Below are 27,847 nucleotides of genomic sequence, written 5' to 3'. Positions count from 1 at the left end.
TTGCATAGAAAGAGCTCAGTTTATTCTAAATATTATCATTCACTTGCCAGCTTAAACAGTAAGCAGCTTTGTTTTTCATTAGCTTACACTTGTAAGAGAAAAGGGAAACAGGTTATCTTGATGTAAGGCAAAAGTAACATATGAGAAAAGTAATATAAATGTATCTTTTTTTCTCCAGTTCCATACTGTTGGAATATTCTTTTTAGCTCTGTCATTTTATATTTATTATTAAAACTATGCCAAGTCTGTGACTACATCTCAAATGTAAATAGTGCACTTGTATATTCTACACCAACTTATGGAGTGGGTGCCTGTATGATGGATTAGTAAAATTCTGTATCATGTTTTAGGAATCAAACACAGGCTCTTTATCAGAGTGTTTAGTGACATCAAACATGTTATAAATTGGCTTGTAGCATAAAAAAACAGATTAAAACATTCATGTTTGGTCTCACTATATTTTTGATTCAAGCACATTAGCTGTCATTTTTCCCCCCTGTATGTTTTCAAAAGAATGACTTGTTCAGAACAAGTTTAGTAGGCAAGCTGGTGCTGGGAAGGGAATATAACCCTTTCTTTTACTAACTATCAAGAACACCACTTCCCCTGCCAGGGATCTGCATAAGTGCAAACGCTGGGTTTACTTATGCCAGAGGAGTGGGCCACAAAACTCAGAACACGCAGAGAAAAAACCAAGCATTTCCTTGAGCAGTAATAACCATCTACCCAGGACAGCACCAGCTAATCCCCCACCACTGAGTCTTTCATAGCTTCTGGGTTATACCTAAAGTCACACACTGGAAGTGACTTCTGGTCCCAGCATGGGGGAAGAGATTCAGGTTGGCTTCCTAGGTGGAAAAGGCCACGGTGCTACCATATCACCACCAAACGCCCTCCTGCCCCGCGTCCCTGCTCTCCACAAGCCACATCCCAGTTTTACCTGCTCAATAACTATTTATTCTACCATCCACTTGCCATGTTACAGCAACAGCAGCCAGGATCTGTGAAGCAAGAACAAATTTCTCAAGTCTCCCAGTCAACTGTTAGAAGCCCATTAAGGAACAAAGCAAGATACCTACGGAGACTTGCATGTCAGAAAACAAGTATTCTCTGCTTAAATCATTCAAAACAGCACACATAACTAACATCTGCTAGGGAAGCAGCTGATTTTCTTGTAGCTCATTGGCACCACACATTGGATTTTTCTCTGTAAAAACATAACGAGGTAATTATTCGTGCAAAAAGGATTAGGCTCAGGGCAGTTTGCAGACCTCTTTCCTCCAGCAGCTGTGCTATATTACCATTTTCAAAGGCAGGACTTGAAGACTTATCGGCATTGCTATCTAAGGACCTTTCTTAGGCTGCGTGATCCAGAGGTAGACACAACAAATTCTCATCTGTAAATGTCAGCACTTGCACTAGGCGAGCTTTGGTTTTCCGTAAACACACAGATGGAGGATCAGATCAGAGATCAAATGTCAGAGTCTCCAACGACAGGAAATTAAATCAGTTTAAATGGAAGGCAAAATATCATCAAAACCTCTCTTTTTTTTTTAATTAGATCTCAAGCTTTATGCAACACAAACATGACATAATTTTAAGGTTAAGGGAGTAGACTGAGGGCTTGAAGGAGTTCTGACTTAAAACCACTGAGAAAGACCAAGGGTGACAGGTAACACAGAGAGCAGCTAGCCTCACTGCATCCAGAGGGAGCTGCTGGGATGCCTGGGGACAGTCGCTGGACTGACTAATCCAGCTAGGAGAGTGTCAGAGGAGTTTGAGAGTCCCCACAGCACAAGTATGTTGTCAGAAGTAGCAGAAGGCGAGAGCTTCACTACTCCCGTTCACGATGGGCTCTGCTTCTACCAGCTGCAGAGGAAGCCAGTATCTAACCACCTCCTATCGGAGAGAAAGCACTCATGTTAGTCATTCCTACAACACAGCTGACACAGGAATTAGCATTCCCACCAGTCTGACATCACATTAGTGCTGCAACAGGCTGGAGCTGACCACAGTTTGGCATTAGCTTAGCAAGGAATAAGGGCATCTTTCTACAGCTGTGCAGGAGATCCCTCTGCCACTGCAGTCTCATGCCAGCATGTCGTTCTGAGTCCCTTTTCCATATTCGAGCAGGCAGATGGTGAAACTTTTATCATGCACTTGATGTGTTCAGATTTCATTTGTGCTGCCTATTCATTTGGTGTCCAATCCATATCCTTTTGTCTGACGACAGCTGGCTGCCTGTCTAAAGAAGGTTTTGAATGCCATCTCCCCAGAGATGCCAAGGTGGGTCTTTCACCACTCTGGTTTTCAGAGTGACTTAGAAGTAGGAAAGCGGGGAGGTTGCAATAACAGCTTCCCAATTCACCTCCAGACACATACTTACAGTGACTCAGTCTGTATATGTGAAACATTGCATGAGTACATGCTTGCATATACAATGTTAATACAGCAAGTGTCAAACACAAGTGCAAGCACATAAACAGTAGCAAATAGAGCTGGGAATCCAAAAATCAGACCATGACATGGTAGGAGAAAAAAAAACCCCAAAAACAAAACCAACAAAAAACCCCGCCAAAGCTCTTGGCCTTGCTCTTCATGTTTCTTTGGTCTTGTATTTGGAATACAAGCAATACAGAATCCGCATTGTAGTCTTCACATCTCCATTCACAATATCTGTGGATACACAAACCAGAAACAACAAAACCAGATGGGAAGTATTAGCAATCCCTGGAATAGAAAGAGACTGCAACTGCCAAAGATAATCTTCCACCTTTCCCCAATTATAATGTAAACTTAGACAATCTATTTGTTACAAGAAGCAAAACAGCAACTACAGAGCTAGAAAAAGTATTTATTCATTAAATTAACTTAAGGAAAAGGTACTTTCACGCACTATCTTGCTGGAAGACAGGATAAAAAATGCAGAGTAAGAAATAATTCTTCACTAGCAGAGAACAGAGTAGACAATTCAATAGGACTTTAAAGCTTTAGGTTTGTTATGATTCTTCTGTGGCAGGAATCATGATGGGAATTACCTGACGCTTTTTTTTTTTTTTTTTTTTGGTTATAACATTTCCATCACACTTGGCTGCCATTGACTGTTTTCTTTTTTCCAATTACTTTTCAGCTTCTGTGTTCTTGGCTAAACAAATTCCTCTTGTATTTTTAATAATTGTAATGGAAGAGGGTAACGGGTAACGGATTGAGAGGGTTTTACTGTTCTTACAGTGCTGTAAATCACTGAGAAAAAGACTAATAATGAAACACTAGTAAATGAGATCCTTAAACGCTCTAAATAGTGTAACTGTACTAAGTACCCCTAAATCATATTAAATTCAATCACTAGCTGAAGATTTTCCCAGTGAAGCTAAAGGAACTGCGGATGCTGGCACCAATATTTCTTACGCTGATCAACTCTGTGTTTGAGGCAGTGCAGAACAGCCAGAGGGAAGGAAAGAAAGCATGGGTTTATCTCCTTTCATACAAAAGGTGGATCTCAGCATGGAGACCTGAGCTCATGCAGATTACTCTTTTCAAAGTTAACATAAATAGCTTTCCAAACTCCTAGCTCTATGTAATATGGCAAAAAGCCCGCAATTTGTGAATGCCTGTTTTATGCAAACTGCCAACATTACCAAAGCATTAGTGGAAAAAGAAAAACCAATGAAAGCCCTAAATTCTAGCTTTCCCTCTCCATGATGTTATGTACTAAACACATGCGCCTACTTGCTTAAATAACTAACGGGAAGAGATAATGCTTTGTATTCATAATAAAGATTTGACTGCCTTATTGAACAACAAACTTTTGAGCTTGATAGAGGAATGATGGGGTGAGGTTATGTACCCAGCAAGAGGTCAGGTTAAGCAGTCAACAGCACCACCCACTAGTGTAACCACATCCTGCATGCCACCAGGAGCTGGTCAAAAAATTTTCTGTGGAGCATTTTTTAAAATTGGAAAATTGCACTCAAAGGAAACTTTTTTTTTTTTTTTGTGGTGGGGCAAGAGAAAGGAACATGCATGTACATTAACTCAGCAATTATTCACTTGGATGTAGGAGATCAAGATTCAGCTTCCACATCTGAACTTGGCAGAATAGCATCTTAAAGGCTATGAATTTCACATTCAGGAGACTGACCCACCAGCTTTTCTGGGTTTGAATAGAGTGGTAGAGTGGCCGGTGTTTCTGATTTTCAGGACATATTCTGAAAGGTATCTTCCCACACGAAACAAGCTTGGTTTTAACACAGTGAAACTTCTTACGAGAAAGGAAAAGAGCTTTCCCTCCAGCTCAGCCGCTCTAATTTTCCTAGGAGCTACTTCTATATTAAATCTTTAACAAACAGTTAAACTGACTTACTAAACAGTTTAAGTTTAGCATGAACTTACTAAAGTTAAAACAATCCAGCCTTTTTAGTATAGACATAAAGATTGTTCAAGACAGTTCTCAGCTTTATTACTATTCATTCCGAATGAGGACCTATGGGGCAGCCATATTAATGAAATGTCTCGGTGTCACCCTGAAGAGCCTACTTTCCTCAATTACTCTAATTTTTGCTAAGCTAGGATAAAAGCAATTCTAATTCTATTCCAGGCAAGTTTGCATGCCATGACTCACCTTCAGAGTTCACAGAAAAATTCAGAAGACCTCCATCTGCCAGCAAGTCTAGTGCAAGGTTAACATTGTGAAGCTGTTAATGAGACAGTAAGAGAAATCAATATAGCAGAAAATATTTCCCACCCAATGGGGCAGTGGCCAGGAGATTTTTAAAAGTATTTCTCTAGTAGTTGAAGATACCGATTCATAAATACGTACTCATATTCATCTCCTTAGTTTTGATGGAGTGCTCTACCAATTTTCATGAATAACTGGATGTAAAATCCATCTCCAACAAAACTTATCCCATGAGGTGGGCTGAAGAATCCATTTATTTAAAAATAGACTTTGCACGTGAAAGTCATGTTAATGGATGTTTCCATGGCGAAAATAGAATAGATTCGTAACTGGATCTAATAGATGCATGGAATTTGTTTCTTTTTTTTTTTTTTTAAACAATGCCCATATGCTTACCACATATGGAACAAAAAGTACATAAGGAGAAAGTTCTCTATATTTCATTCAGAATTACAAAGATTGGAAACCTTCCTGTCAGCTATATTTGTGAGCTAGAAGTTTATGTTTTAAGATAGAAAGATGTCTATACACAGTAACAGTAGTGATGATATCCTTAATATTACTCATGAGAAATTAAGTACACGTCTATGAATGAAAGCTGGGGGTTATTTTCTCATTTTTCCTCACTGCTTTTTCTAGCCTTTTCCCACATAAAAGCAGCATCACATGCATATGCAGTAGTCATGAATGATTTTTTAAAAGTAATATAACATCTCATTACTAGCTTCTAACAGCTTAAGGGCAGTTGTTTACTTGGCTGGTAATTAGGCAACTCCCTTCCTCTAATGAAGTAACAAGACCTGAATGAATGTCAAATCATCTCTTTGTACATTCTTTAGGCCACCGAGCAATTTATGCTTTGGGAGGCGCATCATAACTGCTGCCATGCTATTCCCTATTATCTTCTGACAATAAGCACAGGAGTCCCCCATGCATAAGCCACACAAAAGCTATGTTCTTTGAAGTGAAGCAATAGATTTATGTTTCACCTGTTTCTCTGGTTTACAAGTAACAGAGACTGACAGTTTGGATTCAGGCTTATTTTCTTACTTTGACAGTCAGCAGCCAGGAGAGCTTAAGCTCACACAGATCTACACATTTCTGATCAGAATGAATAAATCAAATGTTTCCTTAATGAACCAGCACAGGCAAAAGGGGCACATTTCCCCTTCTGTAATGCATATGAGATTTGCAAGGAACAGTAACATGCAAATTCCAAAATAAATTTTCAGACAGAAATACTGATAATTACCAAAGAAAGGCAACCTAGAAAAATAAGTTGTTTCATCCAGCTGCACTTCCAGACTCATAAGAGCTGGACAGTTGTCTAGGTTTTACGGCTGGACAGAGGTGAGGATGTTTTGGGGTATTACAGCTCTGGGCCTGTTTTGGCAAAACTACAGAGTTCACAGGTTTGATAAACTACAGAGGCCCTCTATCATCATCATCATCTTCATCTCCTGACTGCACAAAGTTTATCCCTAATTTCAACCTGACCTATTTTGAGATTATATTCTTTGCCCCAAAATACACACCTTCCTATACACACAAGCACCCAGATGAACTTTCTTTATAGCCACTCGTAAACCTCATGGGTTTTGGTTTTTTGTTTGTTTTTTTTGGGGGGGTAATAAATGCCAAAATACCCTGCAACAAATCTACCCACTCAGGGTTGTCTGCTTGCACCTGTAGATGGGTCATCTCCTGAATATCTGCTCCTGTTTTCCTCACCCTTCTCATCCCTCTAAAATGGGCTCCTGCCCTCCCTGTTTCTTGTTTCTATTTCCTCCTCAATATCACTGCTTCCATCCCAATTTCCCCTCCTTGTGATTCAGGAACTTTCTGTACCAGCTTTGAGCCACAAGCTTTCAGCTTGAATGAAAGGTGATGCACTGCACCGATCAGAACAGTGCATGTGGTTGTCACCATTTTCATAAGACAAATGATGTGTTTTAAGTCTCAGCAAAGGTTACATTTTCATACTTTACTGTACCAATTAATGTCTAAAATGACAGGGAGTTAGAAAGCACAGGGGAATTGAAAGACATATTTTATGTACAAATGACAGTTGAACTATGGTCGCTCAATATTTTTAGTTATATTGTCATCCCGCTTTTCATCTTGTAACAAACATCAGAGCAGAAACAAATGGTAAATACCACTTTGGCAAACTGTTCAATAATAAGCCCAGTACCTGGAAGTAACTTTGCTAAAATGAAATCACTAGGATGCAGAGAATTGTACTGAACCAGTACCCAACCCATTATATTCTTCTCTGAGGCCAGTGACCAACCAGCACATGCAGAGTAAGAACTAGAAAGTCTGAGCTCTGATTTGTACCTGAAATGTAGGGGTATCTAATTTCTTGAAAGAAATCTGTGAGGCTTGAATAGGGCTGATTCAACAAGGAAAAGGTTTTCTATGAAATTTTAAATTAAAAAAATATATTCATTGATTTCCTCTAAATAAAGTTAATGGAAATGTTAAAAATGTATTTCCAAGTCAATGGTCCAGAACAAATAATTTTGAAAACTGAGTGGAGGAGGAGAAAAGGAAAAAAATACATGCAAGGAAATGCTTTGATTTTGTTTGATTCAATCCTTCAACACTGGATTTTCCCTATTTTTGGATTTCTAAAAGTTTGCATTTTCCTAATACTTTAAACAGTCACCAACTGACAGTAATGCTTTGTTGACAAAATTTGAACCTAGGTCTTAATTCTGCTTTTAAATGTTTTAATGAAAAGCTCCACAGAGGTATTTATTAATTAATATGGGACCTCTGAGGATTTTCATTACAAATAAGTATTGCCCAGAGAGAATAACTGCAGTGAGGCTGGGAATCAGACAAAAGCCTCATCTGTGCAGGGAAGCTGTAATGCAAACCACGCCAGAGGAGAGATTCCCTTCTCAGGCAGCTCTGAAGCAAAATGGATCTGACATATTTCACCTTCAGAGACCTGACTGAATATAACCCAGGAAAAACAGCTAGAGTTTCAAGATTTTCAGAGCTGTTCAGTGACCCAAATGACAAATCGCCACCCACATCAGAGACAGTTTGAAAATATCTCAAATACCTCAAAATATATGAACATTCTAGATCTGTGGAGGAGGCATTTACACCAGCAGCCCAGCACACACTATATTCTAGCTGATGACACCTTTTTCTTTTAAAGCACTGATGAAATCTGCCTGGTGCAGGTTAAAAAAGGAATCAGGCAAGTCTGGCTGGGTAGGTTACAGCCTTAGGGCTGTAGCCTTGAGAGAGGAAAGGATGTAAATTCTCAAGGGCTTCCTAAGCACAGAGGGAGCCTTCAAAATGTTCTGGTCATGTCTTGATTAAGGTATATTTTTAGAACAGCATAAGGAAACCTATAGGGATCCAGTTCTGCTATGCAAGGGGTGTCCTCCATGTAAAAATGTTGTTTGCAGGACAAATTTGTAGGAGATAGCATACCAATTCCCAACCACACCTTCGTATCCCAGTTCCCCACCAAAATATCTCTGTATTCAGAAGGATGTATATGCCAAATAAATGCAAGTAACAATAGTTTGCCTCCCATGAGACAACTAATTTTGAAGAGGACACCAACCTGTTCCAAGGTATTTTAACAGCACCAAGCGTGTGCATTTGTCCTGTCCCAAACCACTATCCTGCAACACTGCATGCATAGGACTTCACACACAGCCACAGCAGTTAAAGCAAGAGGCAGAGCTCTTCACTGACATATGGAAGCATTAAATACACAAGTCTCAAGCTCTGAAGTAATTAAATAACAACCTACCATCTCCGTGGTGCTGGCTGGAGTCAGGAAAAAATTCCTTAAGTTCAGAAAGTAACCCTCCAGTTGTCCAATTAACAGAAGTAAGATAACTCCATCTGCAAACTAGATGACAAATGATCTGAATATATATTATACACTGGCTTTTAGTAGATTTCATCAATAAACGGCATTTTAGCAATAAATGAATCTAAATGGTACTCTGAGGGAACTGAGTCATTAGGCTGTCTGCTTGCCAATCTCTTCCACAGCGAACTTCATATTTAGTTAAATAAGGCTCCCAAGTTCATATTAGTGAAAATATGACACTGTAAAAGGACAGCTATTAAAACAAACTATTCCAGATGTGGAGAGACTTCAGATGACCACAAGCGACAGAGGCGTAACTACAAATAAAAGAAAATTGTGCCTAGTGCCTGAGATTTACAACAGAACACTTGCGAAACTTCCTTTCTCACAGCTGCCCACTAGGAAAACCCAGAAGAGCACCGCAGCACAGCTCCACTTTTCATCTGCATGGTATAAATCGCAGGGACTGCCACTGCACCAAGGTTTTGAATGCTTAGAGCAAAGCAAGAACTGTGGGCTGATTTCTGCATACGTGTCTGCAGAAGTAGGGAATGAGAAAGCCACGAGGGATGGCCCCAAGCTCATTTCCCATCGCTCATTCACTCCCCAGAGAGGCATGAGAGGATGCTGTGGCTCCCCGGCTCTGCAGGAGCTGCTGTCTGCCCTCCCCAGAGGCAGCAGAGGAGGACAGCGGAGGTGTGGTTGTGCCTCTCTTCACCAGCACCCAGGGACCTGATCCTGAGGTACCTAATGAGCACTTCTTTTGCAATTTCATGGACTTTAAAAAAGCTCAGTGTTCAGAGGATGGGACTTTGAAATGTAATGAAAATTAGGCCTTCCTACCGTGAAGCAAATCTACCATTAAAAGTCACTGAGCACCAGTAATCAACTTGACTTTCAGTTTAATTGTCAGAGAACCTTTATTTCCATACTGACAGAAAGAGCATCCACAAGAGTTGGGCAAATTCCGAAAGTTACTCCCTGTAGCATTACAGGGGCAGCACCGAATACGAAGCTGTATTTTTTTCATTACTTATTAGCTTCAGAAACTTCAGAGATTGAAGCCTAGTATCTTAACCTGAAGCTAGAAATAATTGTTACATTGCCAAGTTTAAATTACTACAACAAAAAGGAGTAATCCTAATGGTGAGGGAAAACAGTCAAACGGCTGACAAAACATGGTTAACATGTAGCTTAGAGCAGGCTACCTGAGATTCGATGTCTTTCACATTTAATCCTAATTTTCCAACATGCTGGTTGACAAATTGCAAAAATACCTAAAGAAAACAGAAGAGGAGGAGAGGGTAGAAGAAACTTTTTCCAGTGAAATCATGAATTATGTTTTAACTTACAAATTTTGATGTCTACTAAAGAAGTAAATTACCTTTTTTACAGCATCCAGTTTATCTGGAGCACGGCTAAATAATTCATCAAAGGCATCATCTTCTGTATCAAAACAATTCAAATAATACTAATTAAATGTTAACTGTCAGATCAGAGGTTTAAAGTGGCTCCAGAAGGAGAAAGGTGTTCACACCTTATAAGCCAGGGAGGAAGAAAGTTGTAGGGAGACAAGGAAAAATCCTGCTTTTGTATTTATCAGAAGACAGGGTTAGAGGCTTCCCTTCAACCTAACTCCAAGAAAACAACTTACTTCATTCAGGTCCATAATTTTAGTCTGTAGAGGTTCTCAAGATTTGTGCTGCCACCAGTATGAGCAATGACTGAGTTTTGCATCTCTACAGTTTATCTCTTTTCAGTTATGTTTTTTTAACCCTGAACCTCTAGGTTAAAATACTGTAAGCAGAGAAGAGCAGCTGTATATTTTACTGCTCTCCCTCAACAGAAACATCAGTTACATCACATTTGCAGAAAAACCACCCCCTTCCTTTAAAAAAAACCAAACACAAACTAGATATTGGGTTTGAAGACACTGCCCTTCCTCTGAAAACTCACAAACCTCAAAAATGACCAGTGCTGCCACCCAGTTTAAAGGCAGGCATGAGCTGGTGCCAGCAGCACTCCACCAGACAACTAGCATGAGTTTAAAGATTTCCAGGGAAATGAGATTCATTGAAGTCCCTGTGAACACCCACCCTTCACGTCCATTTTCTGCCCAGGTTTAGCAAAAGCAGGACACATATCCTCCCAGTAACCTGGCCACAGGACTGCTCTGGTTCAAGCAATGAACAGAAGCATTTGAAACACCCTTCAAAATGACGGGCACTCTAGCAGTGTAACTAAATAGAGAACCAGTTTCTGTGGTGCAGGAAAGCAAAGGCAGCTTTGCTTAAGGAAGATTCCTCCTCAAAGCCAGTGACAAATATGCCTCCACTCCAGAAGGGAGGTTTCTCCATTCTCCCTGTTAGGGTGTTGCTGCAGGAGCAAAGTCAGGGAATAGGTGAATCCATCAAAATCACTGAGGGACAATGGTCTTGCAAGCTAGAGAGCCCTCTTCCGAAGCCATGCTTTAGGACTCCTCTCTTTGTTAAGCAAGCTGTGTCGAAAACAGAGTGCATTTTGCAGATTTCTCTTCCCAGCAGAATCAGCCCACTGGAAGAAACACCTAATTACAGGGGGGGGTATTTTGGTTGTTTATTGGTGTGGTTTTTCTCCCGCACAATTTCAGCCCACATTAGAGACCACTCAGTGGAATAAATGATAAATATGTATTAAATGATACAGTTTGCACCTCTGCAAAGAATGAAAACACTAACATAAGGGGCACAGCAGAGAATTAAAATGGTTGCCCTGATTCACTGGGGATGCAATGTGCTCCTTTGCAGTAGCGAAAAGCAGCTCACACGGAAGCCTAAGCAGTGCCCAGACCTTCTCCAGGCTCTGCATACATGGACATTTTTCACCTCAAGTATTTCATAGCCCTTAAAAATCCTATGGGCAAAAACTCTGGACACATTGGTTTTACTGCACTGCCGTCCATAACTGAGTGCAAGTAGATTTCAAAACCTCATTTGCAAACTGCAGAAAGGAAACTATGTTGAAACTGGTAGCAACAAGAATGAGGTCAATGCATAAATCCAAGACATACTTTGCCCCTAGCCAGGTCTTCTCTGTTGGGTCATCAACCCACTGTTTCATTTCTTGTCTCATGTCCCATCTGCTGCCTGTAGTCCATGGGCTAAGTGGCCACCCAATTTCCAAACTATATTATGTTGATACAAACAGACATTAACAGGAAATGTTTGGAGAAAAACACTAGGAGAAATCCATGAATCACCATTAAATCTGGTGGGAGCACACAGATTTTATCATGAGGTAAAAATGGTTCAGAATGTGGTGTATAACAGCACAAAATGGTGAAACACTGAACTTGGCAATGCCAGTACTTACTTGACTGCACTTCTAAACTCTCCCTAGAATTGTAATAAAAAGCAAAAATTAGAAAAAGCATTCAGCAGAACTAATCTTATTCACAAGCAAAGCTTATCTAGGCCATCAGCTATTTTGTAAAGCAGGAGACAATACAAAGTGCCATTAACGTTCCATCAGAATAACTCTCCAACAGACATTTTTAAGTACTCTGTATATTTGCCCAGGCTCTTGGAAGTATATGAGATTTTAAATTGGCCCACAGACCAACAAACATTTATTTTATAAGCGCAATCCAAAATATCCTCTTCCAATAAGCTGCTCATGATATTAGAGTTTGAAGATGCTCTAGTGTATTAAAGATAAAGTAGGAAAATCTGTTTCTAGTTCTTGGAATAATGTCCATATTTTCTCAGTATACAAATGGTATCCTACTACTAACCTCCTTTAGTAATGACTACTTCACACGCTCAGCAAGCTCAAACCTTTCTTTCACAGCATAATCAGAAAACAACTGCCCCCTTTCTCTGCTCAAACCTTTCTTTCACAGCATAATCAGAAAACAACTGCCCCCTTTCTCTTTATTTAATAATACAATAGCAACAAATTAAAAGTAGATTTAAACCACTATGGCTTTAGAAAATTTCCAGTTTAGTCTGGGACAGGTAAATTTACGGTACTGGATTTGTATTATTATATTTGTTACTATATTTCATGGCAATAAAAAACACTAGGCCTCAGAAATAATCATGCACATTATTTTAGAGAAGTTCATATAAAAAGCATTATACTATAATACTAAATCTGAAGAGAAAAAAAAAGAAATCAGAGAAACAGTTTGCATGCATACGCATGTCTGGGTTTACACTTGTTGTCATCATCATGATACCAGCTATTTTTTCTAAGGGGGAAACACCCACAATATTTCTTTTCTGATTGACAGTGTAAAAAGCAGATATATCCCCTCTTACTTGTTTTCTGTGATGTATTCCACCGCATTTGCTGTCTTTAATCCTCTGGAGGTGTTCTGTTGAAAGGACAATAAATATTTTTGGGTTTGTCACACAGAAAAAAAATACCCATAAGCATTAGTAAGTCTTTCATGACCTGTTTGCTGCCTTAAATGACTACCAGAGGGCATTTATTCAAGAAGTCCAGTGCAACTAGTACAGGCACTTTGAGAGATTGTGGCTCCCCTCTGCTCTCTTCAGTCTTCCAGCAGAAGCTGGGTACTTCCCGTCAGAGGAAGCCAAAGGAGAAGCACGTGGTCCCTCAGCTGGTGAAGTTTGGAGGCTGGCATGTTCACCTGGATTCCTGATGATGCATCAAGCTGCTTTGGGCAGGCAGCAATCTCCTTGTGCACCTCACTGCACTAAGGACACTTCAGTTTTGTAGCACTGGAGGTGGTCACCTCTGCCTTATAACAACCACATGCCGTGGCCTGCCATTGATGAATGCCCCCTGGCCCCGACAGAGGACTTAAGATGTCAATTCTTAGTATTTCTGAAGCTAATTGGGATCTTTGCTGATGTCCTTTTATTTTTTTCCTCTATGCAGATCTTAGTACCCCACATAGCATCAAAATAAAAAGTGCTTCAGCCCAGCTGACAGCCCGAAGAGGCAGGAGAGGCTGGGCATGCCTGCTGCTTCACATGGGTACACGGAAATGTGTCAGCACAGGAGCATCCTTGGTGTTTGCCGCCCTGTCCTCTCAGGCAGTGAAATACGTCCTCTGTTTACGCACTTCAACTCCTTTGGGTCAGCTCGTGGCCAAGGAGCACACCCAGCCCCGCCGGGGCCGCGGCAGGCCCTTCCTGCAGGCATGCGTCGCAGGAGGGCTAGGCCTTCCCTGGCCTCCCTGGGCTGCTCCAGCACTTCCCCCTTCGGAGCACTGCCTTCGCGGGCTCTCCTCACTTTTGACCTAATGACTACCGTTGCCACCAGAGGCATTGATTCCTCCTCCAGGGAACCAGCTCACTACCATAACCCATTACCCCTCTTGCTCCTCCTCTCCCTCCCAGGGTTAACAGCCCTTCCTTTCTGATGCTGCAATTTCACAGATAATCACTCCCAATTTCTGTGCACCTGAGGCAGGGCGGCCCCGTAAGGCACCAGATGGAGGGCTGCTTCCCTCAGAGCGTGGGTCTGATCAGTGACAAGTCCAATGCACAGGCTGGGCTCCCCTTAGATACCAGAGGGAACACTCCCCTGCTGAAGTGCCCAGCTGGGATGGGGCCACAACTGCTACCTTTGCAGAACCCAGCAGCTACCTTTGAAGCTTCAGAAGAAGCTTCTGGGGGACGCTTAAACCTCCTAAAGTGGCACACATAGCTCGAGGGCACGCTTTGTTTCAGTTCCAGTTATGATCCTCCAAAGAGGGAAGAGCACTAGATAATGCCATACAGACCGCGTGCTGGGCCCCCAACACCACTGCACTGCAAACCCTCTGTTAAAACTGTAACACGGTGGTACTAATTTTTGCAATTATATCCCAAGCTGCATGATATTTGATGTTCTCCTAAAGTCCCATAGTTGACTGTAAGAAACAAAACAGAGGAGGAAAGCATCGGCTTGTAGAGCAAAATACCAAAACGTGACCTCAATGGAAGGGGGTAAAAACTCCCTTCCCCTAAAGAAATAAACCCTCAGCATTAAGCCAGTATCATGGTTTATGAGTACAGGCTTCTATTTCAAAACACTTAAAGACAGTGACAGCAGAATTTCTTCTTTGTCCTCTTTACAGACTTCGGACCATTCCTTTTTTTTGATCAAGGAGAAAAAACAGCATAGTGGTTCTGCCCTTTCCTACCCTGAACTGAGAACAACATGGTAGTCTAGTTCAGCAAACTCAGAAATTAAAAGGCACAGTTCATAGAAAATACTTGAATCTCCTTCACAGCTGCACACACATTTCTCCTGAATTCTAAGCAAATTAGTCTCATCAAAGCTCTTTAAGATCTACTGTAACAAATACTGAAACTATAATTACCTCAATGGTGATTGTTTCCACTTGAACATTTGGAGGCATGGCCAGGCTGGGTTTGAAGTGCTTTGCCATTGCAACCAGAAGATGCAGTGTGCTCAGTAAGTCCTTTGTCAAGATAGCTATTCCATGTAAAGAAAAAAAAACAATGTTTAGTGTGCAAAACTGAGTAAACCTCACTCATATCATAAATTCTCCCTATGCAGAGGATTCCAAAGTTATGGAGGACCATAATACAGGTGGGACATCAGATTGGGGTTTATATAATATCACAATTCAGCAATACCGCACCTTAAAAGTCCTATTTGTGAGACATACACATGGACACCGAGGGTTTTTAAGTGGTCCACAAGCCATACAACTTAAAGGATGCAGCTTGCATGACTCAGTCAGGGTCAGATATTCCCGTCTCACTTTTGATCCAACTAGTAATTGAAAACAGGTTGCTTAATTACTGTTCTGGTACCCCTTTGCCTCATAACCGCCTTATAGCAGAGGAGGCTCTGTGATGGACAGTTTTCTCCAATTTCACTTCTGCACCTACATTCCACACTCCATTTCAGCTGACTTTCTTCCAGTTGCAAACACTTAGCCACAGCTTCCAGAATCACAGAGAGTTTCTGTCGCTGTTTTTTTTCTGTTAACGCGATCTTGTCAACATCCAGCTTGAGAGATCCTAGGTTTTCTTTGACAGAGAGTCCATAGGAAGAAGAAAGATGTATTTTAACATCACCACAGGAAAAATAAACCAGAAATATAAAATGACAGCAAAGCACACAAAGTCTTGTTTTAAATGTTCAGTAACACTTAACAGCTTCCACAGGCCCACATCCCACAGCTGTATGCCTTGTTAAAATCCTGTGCTCTCCGAAAGCCTCAGTAAAATGAGTGAAGCTCTGAAAAGGGGAGAGGAAAAAAAGTCATTCCTTGCAGCAGCATCCCCCAACCCTAGCACTCCACACTCCTACTTTTCCTAGTGGAAGCTACAGGAATCCAGTGAGTGAATCTTTCATGTAGGTAGTGTACAAAGGTAGTATCAACTCACATATATAGAAGAAATGCCAGCTCATTGCTCAGGGATGTAAACTACGAAAATAAGCCAATCCTGTTCATGCTACTGGCCTCAGCCTTGGTGAAAAGGAGATATGATTTGAAAGACGTCCCCAGAGAGAGTGAGAAAGGGGAAAAAAAGTGAAGCAGGGACAGGAGAGATGGAGAAATAGAAATAGACTAACAGGCTGTTCCAAGAGGTCGTATCTTTATGCAAGCATGTTGTTGCCTGGACAGCCTCTTAGACTTTCATCAGTTTCAGCCCAGTGCTTTAGACCTAGAACATTTATTTTTTTTTAAAGCAGGAAAACATATAAATGATAGTGCTGATTCCATTCAATGTTTCTGGTAGCATCACAAGTCACCTTTGTGCTCCTGCCTTATGAAGCACTCCTTACTTTCAAAGGCACTGTAATTTCACACTTCAAAGTTACCTTATTATTATGTTAACTAGCAGGTAAAAAGACTTTCTTAGAAGAAATATAATTATATGAAAACAATAGCAGATCATCAGGCATTTGTTGTTCAGAATTGCTGTTTTCACAGATAGTACACAATGTAGTGCTTTCTCCCTTAGTGAGAAACAAGACTCCAGCAGATCACTGCTATTGCGATTTGTGGGGTTTATTCTCTGATCTGGAAGTTTCTCCATGATGTGTTTGCAAGCTAAACTCCAAGCAGTAGCTTACCCAAAAGATGATGAAGTACCAGCCCGTCATACAGATCCTCTTCCAGACTTTTAACTACTATGTGTTCCTCTTTCAGGGTTGTGTTAATCCAGTCAATCAGTAACTGTGGAGGAAAAAGCAGCTGGCAATTACATTATTGCTGTTTAGACAGCAGAGGACTCAGTGCTATGTTCTATTTCACCTTTCTCTTTAGTCCCTTATTTCACATCTTTGTTTGCTTTCAACCTCCACTTCCTTTGTGCTTTTTGGTTCTTTTTTAAAGGGAAGTTAAGCATCAGTTAGTTCTCCCTAATTTTCAAGTGAGATAGACATCTTACAAGTTATATTCCTATGAATTTTCTAGAAATAGTTATACAGATGGAGACAGATCTTATTCCTGCTTCCATCAGGGAAAAGCCTGCAGAGTACACTCCCCAATCCCTGCCTTCATTAGACATCACAAAATTCACACAAATACAGTAGTCAGAAATGGTTTGTAAGAAAAGAGGCTTCACTCATTCTGTTGGTTGTCTCTCAATCATCCATGTTACTAGCACTCCCCCTCTTTCTCTCATATTTTTGTTTTCTTTTTCATTCTGTAAATTTGTACTAATCTATCTCCAAAAACCTTCTTTTTTGGTAAAAAAAAAAAAAGGGCATTTTGTTTATTTTGCTTTCTTATGTGGCAGTCTTCCCATTGTCCTTTCCAATATTCTTCCTGCCTTTGCAAGGGCAAGCTGCTCAGGAAGCCATGGGCTCGGCTACAACTGGAAAGGAACCACATTCCCAGTTACATCCCTTGGTCCTGCACCCCTTTCTTGAACACCACGCTCCTGAGGCCAAAGGAGCTCTTCAGCGCTTCCCCAACCATGTGCTTTATCCACATCTGTTGACAGAAAGGGAAGATGACCTGCTGAAGCAGAACTGAAAAGCAGTAGCCCCCACTGGCTGTTAGCAAGAACCTCTTGAAAGAGGGATGGGTATTGCTTGTATTGCTATTATTGCTACACAAGCGAGTGTCTGGAGTTTGTTTTATGCATAATATCCTTCTCACTTTCTGTAAACAGAGGAGAAAATTCATAGCAGATCCCTGTAAGTTAGCCAACATTAACAGAAATGTAAAAAGCAGTATGGAAAAAAAAGGTTATCTCTGAGATGCTTGAAACTGCACAAGAGACAGAAGTGCCTGGTGCCAGGACTTGCATGAACTGAGAAGCTGTCAAAGTGTTTGCAATATACTTCCTCAGCTAAGAAGTAACAAGAATTTTCTGGAGCAGAAAGCTGTGCTCCTCAGCTAATGCTTGCATGTGAAGAACTGGCGAAGCTTTAGGTGTGAGAGAGACAGAACGGTACCCCAAACATCACAGTACAACTAGATGGAAGTCAGAAAAGGCAAAGCACTGCTGAGTACAGAGCTATGAGATCCCTTGTTTGCTATCTCAGCTCTAAACAGCCACATCCACAGCCTACAGGGTACACAACTCTGCTTTCAGTCCAGTTGTTGAGCAGAGCGCTGTGTCTAAAAATGAGTAAACAGGGAAAGGAGAAAAGGAATACTTCAAGAAGCTTGCTACCGGCTTCCAAATGTAACCATCTTCTATCTTACAAGCAATTCAATATTTATAGTAACTACGGTGAGCCATTTCACATTTCTTATTTTCCTAAAGCCACCTCAAAATGAAAATGTAGTGGAACACAGTCTTTCTCCCAAGCGAGTTTCTTTGCTTCCCTTAAAGATACCTCTTTGTCCCTGGCTCCATCCCAGTCTCTTCTCTAGAGGAGCCATGAACTGTTTAGATTAAGGTGGCAATCGGTGCCGTCAATGGGCACCCAGAGGATTGCCTCCCCTGGGACCTGCTTTCCACCTCCTCCTCATCCAAAGAAGAACATTTTTTCAGGAGTCTCTGATGGAAAATGGATTGAGCACTGAAGCTCACAGAATTCTCCATAAACAGGAAAGCTCTTCATTTTTGGCAGCACAGAAAGAACAAATTCAGTGTCTCTGTAGACAACATAATTGCATTTTGCAGCACCACCTTTCAAATTTTCTCTTTTGTATAAAAACATTGTGAAAAATTAAGTCTTTTAGATCAAATGTGCTAAAAACTTTAAGAAAACGTAACTAGAAACATGCGTATTTCTGGATTTATGAATGCCATATAACACACCCATCAGCACGAAGCCTAAGCTGGCTTTTATAATATTTATAAGAGTTTTAGTATCTCCATAATGCAAGAAGTGCTGGTCTTATAAGAGACATGCCACTTTTCTTCCAGGAAATTTCAGTATGCTAGCCTTCCCCTGAGCTGTGCCATTAAAGAAACGCAGTGACTGAATGCACAGGGAAGATTTTCAAAATTACTTAGAAATAAAGTACTTTCCCATGAAATAGGATTCATCATTCACAGCTACCTCAAGCAGATGATGTACTATACAAAAACCTTGTACCATACTTAAAAGCTTTTCCCCAAATTCTTGGTGACTGGTATACCTTTCATCCCTTTTCCCTCTGCTCTGTGCTATCCCCCTCGGGCTGCATCACAGCTGAGCCAGCTACCACTGGAGGTAGAAGACAAGACCAGAAGACCATTGATGATCAGCTCGGCAATCCCAAAACTTGTTAGCATGGGATCAGGGCAGCAAACCTGCACGTACCCAAACACACATTTTTAGTCACAGCAAATGCTGATGTGGGTTTGCTTTCAGTCATGATCGTTCCAGCTGACTTCCAATTGCTATTACACCATCATTACAATGAAGTAGCAACTGGGTGTAGAGGAATGAAGCTGGGTTAATTAACATTGATAACACAGCTGTGGGCTGGCTTGGGGGTGTTGGCAATGTAGATAAGGTGCAGCTGTGGCTGGTTCTGTTAGGGGGCTGGGCAGCCAGCGAAGAGGGAGCAGCCAAGGAAGAGAGAGAGGAAGAAGCAAGAGAAGAGGGAGCGGGCCCTGGATGAGGTGAGACTAGAAGGCAGCAGAGGGACGGGCACGAAGAGTATGTTGATACGAGATGGTAAAAGACCTTGTTCCAGCTTAATAATTTTGAGAGTGCTGTGACAGCTGGGTACTTCTGGCATGGCTCATCCACATGTCCCAAGTTAGGAGAGGTATCATAGTAGTGTTTAAACCTACGCTCCACTTTACACACAGCAGTGACCACCCTTGGGTGATGCAGGCATTTGAACCTGGGTCCTGTGTGGCCCCAGCCATCCTAGCACCATGCTTAAGCAAAAGCTCTGGTTTACTTGTGTGGAGCCCACATGCCAAAAGCAGAGCTCATCCCACCCCTAGACAGTGGGGAACTGGGGCCAAAGAGCTGGGTAATTTACAGGGATGAACATTATCACAACAGGTTAAAACAGCTTGAGGTGAGGGTTAAACAATACAGTAAAAGAAATGGTACCAGTTTTAATTCTTCCAATTTAGTATTGTGGCTTGAGGTCGGTTTTATGAGTTTCTTCTTCTCGCCTATGAAAGGAAGCAAACAAGATTCATTACAATTATCAGATACGATGTGGATAATACAAGTTTGCTGTAAAGTCTGCCATCAGTTTAATATTACCCAATATCATATTGCCATATGTAGAAACATTATCATTTTTTATTTTAGCTGATTCCTTATGAGCAAGAAAATGGTATATCACGCTATTAATGCTACTGTTGGAAATTATGCTTCTATGTAATTCAAATCAGTAAGATCTAGGTGGACAGTTCTGGAAATAAGAAAACAAATGTGGTCAGCTGGAAAAGACCTTTAAGATCATTGAGCTTAACTGTTAACCTAACGCTGCCAAGTCTACCACTAAACCATGTCCTTAAATGAAATTTAAATTTCAGTTAAAGAACCAGCTAGAATTTGCGTTGTTTCTTCATTATCTGCCTCTAGAGAGTCAGCAGCCAAATTACACACACAGAGTTTAGTCGCTGCTGATAAAACCACGGGACTTCTGCTGAAAAAAAAATACACAATTCATTTGTACTGCACATTTTCTGCTTGGTTTTTCAGGTCATTCTTTGGACCTTTTTCTGTTCTGGTTCATAAAGTACATACCTTGAGCAATGGCATTCTCAGCTAGGAACTGATTAAGCGCAGCAGGCTGTGTAAGCACATTTAAAGAGGCTGGATCCATTGCCTTTTCTCGCTCCTGGTAAACTGGTAAAAAATATGGGGGGAAAAGGAACATGAATAACAGCATGTAAAGATCAAAATCAGTGCTAAGAAAAAAACAAACCCAAGGGATTTTTTTTCAGTTACGATTTCATGACTGGTAGATTGCTTTTTTAAAAAAATCTGAAAATGTATTTAAATCTGTGTAAAGAAAAAGTAGCTTAAAAGAACTTTCCTTTTTTTTTCTGTTAATCATCAAAATATAAGAAAGAAGCCCTGAAGTACTAAAACTTGCCTTAATTCCATCTAATTCCATCTGAATTAGATTAGTAAAATCCTATTTCAACTGAAATGAAAAAGCTTTCAGTTTCTAACTACCAATGGGTATCTGCTACAAAAATGACCATTACTTAAGTAGTATTAAATCCAGAATACAGCAGTTAAATTACTGAGACAAGCTTATAAATATAAGGAGTTTCTTTTATTGCTGGTATAGCTTAGGGGAAACAATGTCATGATTCTGGGTAGATAATCCCATCTCACGTTAGATTAAGTTGCATGGCTTCTTGAAGATTTCTTTATTTTAAACACAGATTGGAGAATGACTTTCTTTCCCAACCTAGATGTCCTCAAATGAAAGCAGAATCACAATACGCAATACAGCAGTGAAAATACCTTGTCAACAAACACAAAACTATGGGCAAGATTTTCCAAAGCAGCTAGGAGTTGTGTTGGAGGACAGCAGAAGTCTGAGAAAGGAATGGGGTTATCAGAGCTGGGTGGCGAGGCTGCATAGCCATCCATACACATGGTCCTACCACACATCCAGCTGAAGTTCATTTCTATCACCAGCTATCATCTATGAATAAGAGGCAATGGTATCCCCCCAATCTTCTAGAAGCCATAACTCAAACCACAGTGCAAGCAGAGATGAGTCTGATTTTCTAACCATGGGTGTGTAAGGCTGTGCCATGCTGCCTACACAGAGAACACAAGAGATAGAGCCAGGCTCTACAGGCAGCCTACATGGTAGGAAATATTTAAAGTGCTTGCTTTTGCAATCTTAAAAGTTCACGTACAGGTTTTTCAGTCAAGTCCACAAGACTCAAATAATTAGGATGCTTTAGCCAGGCAAAGACTAAAACTCAATAAAAAAGTTACAGATAGTAGAATCTGAATACATTCTTTTACAAACTGTACTAAAGAATCATAGAATCATTTAGGTTGGAAAAGACCTTAAAGATCATCAAGTCCAACTGCAAACATAACATGGCCAAGTCCACCACTAAACCATGTCCCTAAGCACCACATCTACTCATCTTTTAAATACCTCCAGGGATGGTGACTCAACCATTTCCCTGGGCATCCTGTTCCAACACTTGATGACCTTTTCTGTGAAGATTTTTTTTCCTAATATCCAATCTAAACCTCCCCTGACACAACTAGAGGCCATTTCCTCTCGTCCTATCACTTGTTACTTGGGATAAGGTACTGACTCCCACCTTACCACAACCTCCTTTCAGGTAGTTGTAGAGAGCAATAAGGTCCCCCCTGAGTCTCCTTTTCCCCAGACTAAACAGCCCCAATTCCCTCAGCTGCTCCTTGTAAGCCTGGTGCTCCAGACCCTTCGCCACCTTCACTGCCAGTCTGTGGACACGCTCCAGCATCTCAGTGTCCTTCCTACAGTGTGGGGCCCAGAACTGAACACAGGATTTGAGGTGCAGCTGCACCAGTGCCCAGTACAGGAAGACAATCACCCCCTTGTCCTGCTGGCCATGCTGTTCCAGATACAAGCCAGGATGCTGTTTGGCCTTCTTGGCCACCTGGGCACACAGCTGGCTCATGTTCAGCTGGCTGTTAACCAGCACCCCCAGGTCATTTTCCACTAGGCAGCTTTGCAGCCACTCTTCCCCAAGCCTGTAGCAGCGCTGCGTGGGGTTGTAATGACCCAAGGGCAGGACCCAGCACTTGGCCTTGTTGAATTGCATAGAGTTGTCCTTGACCCATAAACCAGCCTATCCAGATCCCTCTGTAGAGCCTTCCTACCCTCAAGCAGATCTACACTCCTGTCCAACTTGGTGTCATCTGCAACTTACCAAGAGTGCACTCGATCACAGAATCGCGACTGGCCTGTAGTTCCCTGGGTCTGTCTTAATTCCTCTTTTTAAAAATGGGGGTCATGTTTCCCCTTTTCCAATCAGTGGGAATTTCACCTGACTGCCACAACTTCTCAAATATGATGGATAGTGACTTAGTCACTTCATGTGCCAGTTCTCTCAGGACCCACAGATGCATCCCACCAGGTCCTGTGGACTTGTGCACCTTCAGGTTCCTTAGATGTTCCTGAACCTGATCTTTCCCTACAGTGGGCAGTCCTTCGTTTTCCCAGTCTCTGTCTTCATTTTCTACAACTTGGGATTTGTGGCTGGAGCACTTGCAGTGAAGGCCAAAGCAAAAAAAAATTGTAGTATACCTCAGCATTCTCCATATCCTGGGTAACCAGGTCTCCCATTTCCCTCTGGAGAGGGCTGACATTTTTGCCCCTCCTCCTTTTATCACCGATGCAACTATGGAAGCTTTTCTTGTTGCCCCTGACATCCCTGGCCAGATTTAATTCTGTCAGGGCTTTAGCTTTGCTAACCTGATCCCTAGCTGCTCAGACAATTTCTCTGTATGCCCCCCAGGCCACCTGCCCTCATGTCCACCCTCTGTGGGCTTCCTTTTTGTGTTTGACAGACCCTCTCATCCAGATCATCGATAAAGATATCAAACAGAACTGGCCCCAGTACTGAGCCCTGGGGAACACCACCTGTGACCAGCCACCAACTGATTTAACTCCATTCACCACAACCCTTTGGGCCTGGCCATCCAGCCATGCAAGAAGTAAGATGGCTCTTTATTAAACCAAACGTATAATGATTTAAGTGCAAGAAATCAGAGTTATATACTGCAACTGTACAAATAAAATTGTTGGCTGCAGAGGTGAAGGGAACTATGGAAGGATCATGGCTCTGAGCCCTGGACAATCATGGCAGCATATGGTTTGTGTCACAGTAATATCTGTACTAGCATGAGTAAGAGATCTCATCTTTCCCAACAGTCCTAAAATATAAAAAAGCCAGAGCAAAGACGACAATATAATGACCAGGAAGACTTTTTACACTCCTCTGAATCATCAAACCCCAGCTGCTGCTGAGCGCAGGATACCTGGCACAACAGCCTGCTGCTCTGCTCTCTAATTGGGAGTGCTGCCCGTTAGTGGATGGAAAATGCTCTCCCTTCTCTCTGAAGCTCAGTGCTGCAGGGTCGCTGAAGGAGAGGGGAGGCTTCTTCTAACAGAAACCAAGGAGATGCCCCGTGTTAAGGGTTCACACAGGAGAGGGCTCCTGCTCCCTACCCAAGACACCCATACTAGGAGCCTTGTCTCTCAAGGTTCCCTGCGTAATGAGTGGACATGGCACCTTTAAAGAACAATCCACAGTATTTAAACAAGGATCTAGCCCTGGCTTGCATTTTTCAGTTACCACCTCCATTCTGCTACCAAAAAGACAGCCTCAGCTGCTCCGCAGGTGCCTGAAGTGAGATGCTATGATGACCCAGCCCTGTAAGTACAGTGGAGCGAGGCAGTTGCTGCAAACACTGTTGCACACTGCCCACGGAAGACCTCCAAAGTGACATTTTCCTCTCCTTAATAGCTTTATACACACCAAACAGCATGGTGCAGCTCTGCAAGCTCGCTCTCACATATTTATTAAAGGCTCCAGTCAAAGTGCATTACGAACACATATTTTAACACAGATTTTGTCAAGCCAAGAATATTGGTAGAAAATAGCTACTGGATGCTTTTGCACATCAGTCTGGTAAAATGAATTAGGTACAAAAATCCCAGCAAGCCACTAGGGGAAAGGGTCACAAGAGAATTAGTTTAATTATGGTGGCTGCAAAACTGAATTCTGTCTCTAAAAAGATGCTCGGTAAAATAAGGTAGGAGAAATTGAGTCATTTAGTGCCTAAGGAACAACTGAACGGAGATAAGACTCCCAAAATGAAATTAACAGAGAGAGGAAAGTTTAATACAGAGCAACCTAAGGACAACTGACTTTCAAAGTAGGTTTCTGACAGCTGTTATAGCTGTTATTCCTTGGGATGTCCTGCTCAGAAGTCTTCTGTAGTCATCTGCGTACACCACAACTTACACTAACTCAGCCTTGCTGCAATACTCAACTTGTGTATCTCTTACTTCCTTCGACTGCTTACACATCAAAGTAATGTACTGCCTGCTGCATGCTTGATCTCCGGCCAAGGAACCCAAACATCAGAAGCCACTTTCTAAAATTTGGAAGCCTGTAAGAAAAAGCCTGAAATTAAGAATTTGCAATAGTATAAGTTCATATCCTCTAAAGCTTCAGTCCTGTGTCCTAGAGTGTTAAAATTGCTATACAGGGTAAGACGAGCTTGCCTAGTATCCAGTCCCATACAGCACCCAAAAAGCAGAAGATTACAGGGAAAAAAGAACCAAACCAAACCCAAACCAACCCCTCCAAAAAAAACCCACAAACCAATGGAGCAAGCATATACAGGTACTTCCCTGAAACATTTCAACATCTTACAAATCAGCCTTCCTAAATCAAAACCAGCGTCCTGTTTAATTAGAAGCTATCAACACATTTACTTCCCCTTCACCTCTTGAATATGTGTACCTCCCACCACTCAAGAGGAGGTGAGGAGCATGGCTTCCCCTTGCCTGAAGCACCACCTCCTGCTGCCTGCTCTGACCTGCCACCTGCCAGCTTCCCCTGAAGCTCCCCACTACGCACAGTGCAAAGAGAACCAACTGAAGAATTCACATTCTTCACGTCACCGTGTTACTACTCCACGTTACTACTGTATTACCATCCTACACCCTCAACAGTCATCTCTTTCCAAAACTGAGCAAGTACAGCCTACATCTTAGTTGCCCTTCACAGGGAAACCACTCCACAGTACCTTTGACCATCCTGGTTGCCATTTTCTGAACTCTCTCCAGCATATCACAGCTTGTTGAAGTGCTGGGAACCAGACCTGCCCAGATTTAGAGAGGAGCACTGCAGCATTCACAATGTTGTTCTCCATTCCTCTCCCCCTACTCCCTATTGCTGTTTGCTATTTTGATCGCCACCACGTGCCGAGCTGACACTAACGGAACTACCTATTATATCCCTGAGATCTTATTTCTAAATAGCAACACATCACTCTGAGCCCATCATTCATCTGCAGAGCTAGCATTGTTTTTTCCCCCCTCATGTGTTTCACATCACACTTATTGACACCGATTTCCCACAGAGAAATTTCCCATTTCCCATTTCAGAGCCTGAGAACCGCAGTTCCTTGACAATTAATAGACTCATTGCTTTTTATACTAATCATTAGCATTCGTGAGCAGTCCCTCATGTCGCAAGCTGCATTTCTGTGAGGCTTGGTCCTAGACAGCAGCCTTTCAAAGAACAAACTACTGCAGAAACAACATAAAATGGAACATGACTTGGTTTGGACACCTTCCTGGGGTTAGCTGTTTAACAAGAAATAGGAAGGGGTGCAAGACTCTGTTCTCACACACAAACTTCCACATTTGCTGCAACCAGCCTCTGCATCCATCGTTCAAATTTGCTATTCGGAGCTGTGACTGACATGCCGGTTTTTCCAGCCTCCAGCACAGATCAGTACTTGGAGAAGAGATCATTGTAGGAGACAACTGCTTGAATACTGATTCATTTTGCGATGACATTTCTAAATAAAATTGAGGTTTAATTATTGACTATTCAAATGAAATGGCATAATTTGGTCCTTCAGTCCCTGAGAACATCATAGATGTACAGGCTTGTGTGTTTTGAAGTCAAGAGGCATTTTTTTCTCCTGCGCCACCTGCTGAGGCAGCCAAGAAGTTAAGACTTCTTAGGTCGAGAGGTAGACTATTGCACAATGTTGCAATGCTACAGCTATCAATAAAAGAGCAAATTCCCTAGTTGGGTCAGATCAGCTCACTTTTCCTCCACGAGTCTTCACACAGTCTGGCTCCCACAAATCCCTGATGTATGATAAAAAGCATTAACGAGCCACCAGTGGTCTCCAGCATACAAACTAGCTGTAGACTATACACAAGGTACTTACCAATGTTACCGAATTGTTTCAACTGTTTATTTCCTGTTTGAAAAGACAAAAGCTCTACTCCGCATTAGCTCAAGCACACTTCCTAGGCGCAGTTGACTAAATAGATCACACAAATGAGGGAACGAAACCCAACTGGGAATGTTGATGTTAATAGTGATAGTTCTGCCTTTGGAAAACCAGAATTAAATAAATAAATAAATAAATAGAAAGAGAATATGGACTGCGTGCCCAATTTAAAACTTCCTTTTACTTCCTTGTTTAGTACCAGACCTTTCAAGCACCATTTTTGCTCATTAGCATCAGAAGAGGTGCCATCATAGCAAGAACAATCCACAGGAACACAGAAAGTCTTACAGTTAAAAAAAAAAAAAACCAAACAAAAAACCACGCATTAAAAAGCACCCAAAAGAGTCCCTTTTCCCAAACTTACTATTCTCTCCTTCAGCAATTTTCCGAAAGCTCTTCCAAGACCTTCTCACAGCAGGTGCGATGAAATTTGTGGGGAGAGGGGACAGACCCCCAGGCTCGGCGCGTCCTGCGCCAAAGCTGCAGCCTCCCATGCAGCACGACGCACCCCGAGTATGCAAGGGGGAAGTTGTGCCGCGCGATACTGGCTTAAAAACGAAACCACAGTCGTATCCGGAACTTAATTGTCTATGTGCTTGGTCCCTGCTGGAGACTAAAATAAACAGAAATACAAATGCAGGAAACATGCAACCCTGCAATTCCTTAAATACCAGAAAGCATTAGAAAGACACGCTCATTCCTCCATGGTACTGCATGGCATGACTGCTTGCTAGTCTGCGGCTGGGGTGACTCCCAGTGCACTTTTTCTTTGCATAAACAGCCAAAATCGTCATGCTATATTACACCTTTTACCCATGGTCCTTTGAGCATTTCATAAAGCAGATCAGCACTACTCTACTTACCTGGTAGAAGGAGAAACCTAGGCACAAGGAGATCAACTCATTTGTCCTTAGAGAGCAGATTAGCCACACCAAGGCCCAACACGCTCATCTGACACAAGTGTC

The 27,847-nt window shown here is 41.8% G+C and overlaps 1 protein-coding gene across 4 annotated transcripts; it reads right to left on the bottom strand.

Annotated features, from left to right (window-relative positions):
* Positions 1 to 27,847, bottom strand: PARVG (parvin gamma). 4 transcript variants are annotated; one of them, XM_037389231.1, is made up of 14 exons: positions 27,746 to 27,847; positions 27,247 to 27,495; positions 20,613 to 20,714; positions 19,965 to 20,029; positions 16,581 to 16,701; positions 15,386 to 15,526; positions 14,848 to 14,963; positions 12,830 to 12,885; positions 11,880 to 11,902; positions 9,913 to 9,974; positions 9,737 to 9,805; positions 8,463 to 8,564; positions 4,622 to 4,694; positions 1 to 2,676 (listed from the first exon to the last, which is right to left on the bottom strand). In XM_037389231.1, the coding sequence occupies exons 2-14, from the start codon at positions 27,374 to 27,376 to the stop codon at positions 2,597 to 2,599; spliced, it is 1,140 nt and encodes a 379-aa protein (XP_037245128.1). In that variant the 5' UTR covers positions 27,377 to 27,495; positions 27,746 to 27,847; the 3' UTR covers positions 1 to 2,596. The 4 variants fall into 4 exon arrangements, with proteins under 4 accessions (XP_037245128.1, XP_037245129.1, XP_037245130.1 ...); XM_037389232.1 differs by having other exon boundaries at positions 16,581 to 16,683; positions 27,746 to 27,846; XM_037389233.1 differs by lacking the exon at positions 4,622 to 4,694.

The sequence above is a fragment of the Falco rusticolus genome, chromosome 5 (assembly GCF_015220075.1).
Source record: "Falco rusticolus isolate bFalRus1 chromosome 5, bFalRus1.pri, whole genome shotgun sequence".
Classification (NCBI taxonomy): Eukaryota; Metazoa; Chordata; class Aves; order Falconiformes; family Falconidae; genus Falco; species Falco rusticolus.
The sequence above is the reverse complement of the archived record's forward strand: the minus strand, read 5'-3'. Positions and strand labels throughout refer to the sequence as shown.